Here is a 6,000-nt window from a genome sequence, read left to right as displayed (position 1 = left end):
CTCGTAGAGAAGGCGCCAAGTGCGGAGAGGCAGCATGGAGCCAAGTCCCCAGCAGAGGGCGCGGGAGAGTCTCCCTGCGCCTGGGGAACACGCGCGCGCCAGGCCGTCTCCAGGCCGGGTACCTCCCTGGCAGGTTTTAAGTCAAGGCCGCCACCGCCGCCACCGCCGCCGCCGCCTTTCTAAGAAACAGACTCTTCCTCCTTTGCCCCGCATGAGTTTGCCTATGCCTGTGTGCTCAGTGGCTAAGTCGTGTCCGATTCTTTGCGAGTCCATGGACTGTACCCCGCCAGGCTTCTCTAACCACGGAATTTTCCAGCAAGAATACTGGAGTGGGTTGCTATTTCCTACCCGAGGGGATCTTTGTGGCCCAGGGATTGAACCCATGTCTCTTCTGTCTCCAGCATTGGCAAGCAGATTCTTTACCGCGGAGCTACCAGGGCAGCCCTAAATGGCCTTATGGATAGCCGAGAAATAAAGGTTAGTTATTATTATTATTATTATCATTTTCTGATGTAATAAGTAACAGGTGATCTTAAGAAAGAAACCAAGAATCTATGGACTGAGAACGGGACCGGGGACTGTGTTTAGCCAGTTTGCTTTTCTTTTTTTTTTTTAATTTAAATTTATTTATTTTAATTGGAGGCTAATTACAATACTGTATTGGTTTTGTTTCTTTTTTGGCTCCAGTTGCCGGGTGTGTTGTTTCGGCGTCCAGTGTGTTTTGTTTGTCTGTTAATGTGTAGGTTAAAAATCGTCTTTCTCGGGAGACTGGGGTTGTCTTACACACTCTAATATATACATAATCGATGACAAAGAAGGACCTACTGTGTAGCAGAGGGAACTCAGTACTCTGTACTGAGGAAAGAATCTTAAAAAAGAGTGGAGACTGGTGAATGTTATGTGGCAGCGTGGATGGGAGGGCGATTTGGGGGAGAATGGACATGTGTATGTATGGCTGAGGCCCTTTGGCTGTTCTCCTGAAATTATCACAACATTGTTAGTTGACAACAGGGAAGGTGTGACAAGACGTTTTATGGACATTAAATCCCCACAGCCCTTTTTGTGTTTCCTTTTTTGGTAAAGAACTTCCCTAGGAATGATATGGACCAAGTCAAAGAACGTTAGAGCTGGAAGGAATTTTTGAAATTAAACCGCCTTCTTGTTATTACATATGCGGAATAGGAAGCCCAGAGAGGATAATGACAGAGCACCTGAGTGCAGTCGGTTTCCAGTCTGGAGCTCAAGCTGGAAGCAGGATCTCTCAGGGAAAAGGAGTAGTGTGATGTTTAAAGATTTTATTCTATTCTTTATTAGGTAATTGTTGTAGGAAAAGTTGGAAATTCATATGTTCATTTACCTTGGATCCTATCACTTCAAAATGATCGTTGTTGTCTTCTGTGTAATTTTCCAGATATTTTCATATATGTAAATACTGGTAAAATGCTGTTTCAACTAAAATTGGATCATATTATCCATGCTTTTTGCAATACAGTTCCTACCAGATGCGTAAACCTGTTGGATGGAGGGACCTTCATTAATTTAATCAGTTGCTTATGATAAACAAGCTTTCTTCAAATGTTAAATCTTTTAAAAGATGCTACACTCAACATTCTGTTTATACATCTTTTGCCAAAGTAATGTCTACCCTGTTGATCAGTATGAATTTTTATAAATCTCAATTTAAAAACTATTTTAATTAGTTTATTTCGCTGCGCTGGGTCTTAGTTGCTGCATGTGAACTCTTAGGTGTGACCTGTGGGATCTAGTTCCCTCATCGGGGATTGACCCAGGCCCCCTGCACTGGGAACTTGGAATCTTAGCCACTGGACCACCAGGAAAGTCCCCAGTGTGAAGTTTTGTAGGAAGGTAGGGCAGCTGGGTTTGGAATCTGGCCCTGGAGCTTACTGTGTGTCTACACAAATCACAACCTTTCTAGGCTCCAATTTCCTCATCTTTAAGTGGAAGCAATCAGGCTACTGATTGTTTACAGGTATGGGGGAGGACTAAATGAGATAATACATGAAAAATAATTGGTTAGTGCCTAGCACATAGCAAGTCCTAAATCAGTATTAGTCATTATTGTTGTTACTGTTGTCATTACCACCATGACCCCTGAAGAAAACTGGTTCTTCAAAATAACACCCATAGTTTCTATTACTCTTTAAAAGAGAGTAATCAGAATTTCCTGAGGAAATTCTTAGGTGCACAACTTTAGAAGCTGAATTAATATTTTCTATTTCTAACTTTGTTTATCCAGAGGATAAATAATAAGTATAAATGAAGCGTGGGCTGTGGAGCTATTTACCGTGCTCTGCTTGTATAGCTTTCTGCCAGTCAAACCAGGAAAGCAGAGCTATTCGTTGGATGTTCTTATGTAAAAACCAACTAATTTGTGATGAATAAAGCCACTTCTGATTCTTCCTCCTTTGGAAAATGCTTCAAGCCCATCTTATGCCATAAAATCAGCAGAATATCTGTGCTATCGTCTTTGCAACTTCCCCGTATCTTCAAGCTGTTCTCCTGTGAGTTTCTCTTGTATCCGTGGGCCCACTATTTCTTATTCTCAATAGATGTGGGAAAGAGCACAGAAACAGAGGTTGTTGTCTCTCAATCTTGTATTTTTAATCTGGGAAGCTATCCAAGAGTCACACTGGGACAGATTTCAGGTTCATATTCCCACCTGAAGCTTTGGAAACTAGTCACTATTCCGACCAAAGCCTGTACAGTGTCACCCTTATTTGTCTCGGATGCTTGGGGCTAGTGCACTGGGACAACTCAGAGGGATGGTGTGGGGAGGGAGGAGGCAGGAGGGTTCAGGATGGGGAACACATGTATACCTGTGGCGGATTCGTTTTGATATTTGGCAAAACTAATACAATTTGTAAAGCTTAAAAATAAAATTAAATTAAAAAAACACTTAAAAAAATTAAGGAATCAGTCACTCTGTTTTATTGGTTGATTTTGTTTCTTTGTATTTACATATTTTTAATTGAGTTATAGTTGATGTGCAATATTATGAAGTTCAGGGATACAACATAGTGATTCACAGTTTTTAAAAGTTATAGTCCGTTTATAGTTCTTATGACATATTGCTATATTCCATGTGCTGCACAATATGTCCTTGAAGCTTATTTATTTCATATACAGTAGTTTGTACCTAGGCATCCGTTACTAGGATCTTGTCCTTCCCGACTTTTTCTCCCCCACTGATAGTCACTAGTTTGTTCTCTATATTGGTGAGTTTAGTTTCTTTCTTTGGGTCATAGTCACAAGCTTGCTTTACTTTTTAGGTTCCACATACAAGTGATATCATACAGTGTTTGTCTTTCTCTGACTTATTTCACTAAGCGTAATACTCTCCAAGTCCATCCATGTTGTTGCAAATGACAAAATTTCCTTCATTTTATGGCTGAGTAGTATTCCACTGTGTGTCTATACATATACACCACATCCTCTTTATCTATTCCTCTGTTGATGGACACCTGGGTAGATTCCATATCTTGGTTACTGTAAATAGTACTGCAATGAATGCTGTGGTGCATGTATCTTTCCAAATTCGTCTTTCCTTTTTAGGGGGGGATATCTCCCTAAGAATACTCACCCTCTTTGAGAAGCTGGTGGAATATCCAGAGGTTGATGGCCTAGCTCAGAAGTCATTGGTCAGTGACCAAAAGTCATGGTGACCAGTTTTCCAAAATGCTGCCAGTAGCTCCATGCTTACTTACGGTAGCTTCCTCCTCTTCTCCACTGAGCACTGTGGATAGAGACACTCAACAGGATGGGTGGCATAAATGTGGTGGTTACATGAATCCTTTGTGGACACAAAGTTTGTGGAATCTGAGCACCAAATGCTGGGACATCCTTGTCTGTAACTGAGACCCGAATGCCCCCCGTGTGTCATTTGCCACGCTGTGTCATCCTTCCCTCCAGTAATGACCAGGTCTACTCTACTATGGTGTCTGTCTCCGCTTGTTGTCATGGCTTTGTCAATTAAGCTAGGCTAGAGCTTCTTTTCCTGGGATTGCCTTCCCTGTCCTGAGTGGAGGTTGGCTGGAAAAGCTGGGGCAAGATTTGGCAGGTGGGAGTGAAGCCACGGCCATTATGTTCTGAAGTTGGGTGTAAGGGCAGGTGCGATTGCCACTTGTATGCATTGGCACTGACGCCCTGGCAGCCTTGTTGCCGTGGGCCAGCAGGGGGCCTGCAGCGACTCACCCACAGGGTGATCTCCTACAACAGCTCCAGACCCTGGGCCGTGTGCACGTGCAGCTCTGTGTCAAAGGATGCCGGCTCCTTCTCCAGAATGGAGATGGTAAGAGGCAGATGTATGGATCACAGGATTTTATGCCTCCATGGGTTTTAGCTTGTCCTTGTTGGTTCAAGGGAGTCCTTGCAGCTTCCACTTGGTCTTTGCTCTCCCCAGTTCATATACACCTGTCTGCCCAGCTGTTAGCCTTGAATATCTCCAGTGACTTCAGGCCACCATCAAATGTGAAGGCAATAGCCTTTCATAGACTTCATCTCGGCTCCCACCAGTGCATGAGATCTAGTCTCTATAATATATCCCTCATGGCCTTTCACTCTGCTTCTCTCATCAAACCCTACAACTGGGTTTTGTTGTATTGTTTAGTTGCTCAGTCGTGTCTCACTCCTTGCAATCCCATGGACTGTAGCCCGCCTGGCTCCTCTGTCCATGGATTTCTCTGGGCAAGTATACTGGAGTAGATGGCCAATTCCTTCTCCAGGTGATCTTCCTGATCCAGGGATCAAACCTGAGTCTCCTGCTTGGCAGGTGGATTCTGTACCACTGTGCCACCAAGGAAGCCAATTGTGTGTGTGTGTGTGTGTGTGTGTGTGTGTGTATTTCAGATTGTTTTAAGCCAGTCATCTCCTGATGGTGACTTGGGTTGTTCCCATGCCTTGGCTGTTGTAAATAGCGCTGCTATGAACATTATGGTGCCTGTGTGTTTTCAAATTAGAGTTTTCATTTTTTTTCTGGATCCAGGAATGGAATTTCTGGATCAAATGGTAATTCTATTTATAGTTTTTGAAGAACCTGCATACCATTTTCCATTGTGCCTGTACCAATTTACACTCCCACCAACAGTATAGGAGGGTTTCTTTTTCTCCACACCCTGTCTACCATTTATTAGTAAATTTTTGATGATAGCCATCCTGACCTGTGTGAGGTGTTACCTCATTGTGGTTTTGATTTGCATTTCTCTGTTGCTTAGCCACGTTCGTCATCTTGTCATGTGCCTCTTGGCCCTCTATGTCTGCTTTAGAGCATGTCTATTTAGGTCTTCTGCCCATTTTTTGATTAGGTTGTTTATCTTTTCTGCATTGAGTCATTATGAACTGTTTGTGTGGTTTAGATTTCTTAGGTTTACTTTTTCAATTTCATCTTTAATTGTTTTACAGTGTTTTGGGGGCCATGCTGCATGGCTTGTGGGATCTTAACTCCAAATTAGGGATTGAACTCGTGCCCTCAGCAGTGAGTGAGGGGTGCTAACCACCGTACTGCCAGGAATTCCCTATATTTTGGATATTAACCCCTTCTCAGTTGCACCCTTTGAAAATATTTTCTCCTATTCAGTAGGTTTTCTGTTAGTTTTTTTGATGATTTCTTTTGCTGTGCATAATAAGCTTTTCAGTTTCATTAGGGCCCATTTGTTTCCTTCTGCTTTGATTGATATTTCTTTTGCCTTGGGTGATTGATGTAAGAAAATGTCGCTATGATTTATGTCACAGAAAGTTTCACCTATGCTTTTTCTAGGAGTTGAACGGTGTCTTGTTTTACATTTAAGTTTTTAACCATTTTGAGTTTATTTTTGTGTATGGTGTGAAGAAATGTGCTAATTTCACTCTTACATGTGTAGCATCCAGTCTTCCCAGTGCCGCTTGCTGAAGAGACTGTCTTATCCAATGCATAGTTTTGCCTCTTTTGTCATGGATTAATTGACAGTAGGAGTGCGGGTTTATTTTGGGGGTCTCTGTTCTGTT

At 42.5% G+C, this 6,000-nt stretch overlaps 1 protein-coding gene across 1 annotated transcript in view; it reads left to right on the top strand.

Annotated features, from left to right (window-relative positions):
- Positions 1-345: 345 nt before the first annotated feature.
- The window catches only part of LOC139181411 (fibrous sheath-interacting protein 2-like), a 155,734-nt gene continuing 150,079 nt past the window's right edge, over positions 346-6,000 (top strand). Inside the window, exon 1 of the mRNA XM_070784792.1 lies at positions 346-477. Within this exon, the coding sequence (XP_070640893.1) occupies positions 457-477 (21 nt within the window). The 5' untranslated portion in view covers positions 346-456. The remainder of the gene's footprint in view (positions 478-6,000) is intronic.

This window comes from Bos indicus, chromosome X, assembly GCF_029378745.1.
Source record: "Bos indicus isolate NIAB-ARS_2022 breed Sahiwal x Tharparkar chromosome X, NIAB-ARS_B.indTharparkar_mat_pri_1.0, whole genome shotgun sequence".
NCBI lineage: Eukaryota > Metazoa > Chordata > Mammalia > Artiodactyla > Bovidae > Bos > Bos indicus.
Note: the sequence above shows the minus strand (reverse complement) of the source record. Positions and strands in the feature narration are given on the sequence as shown.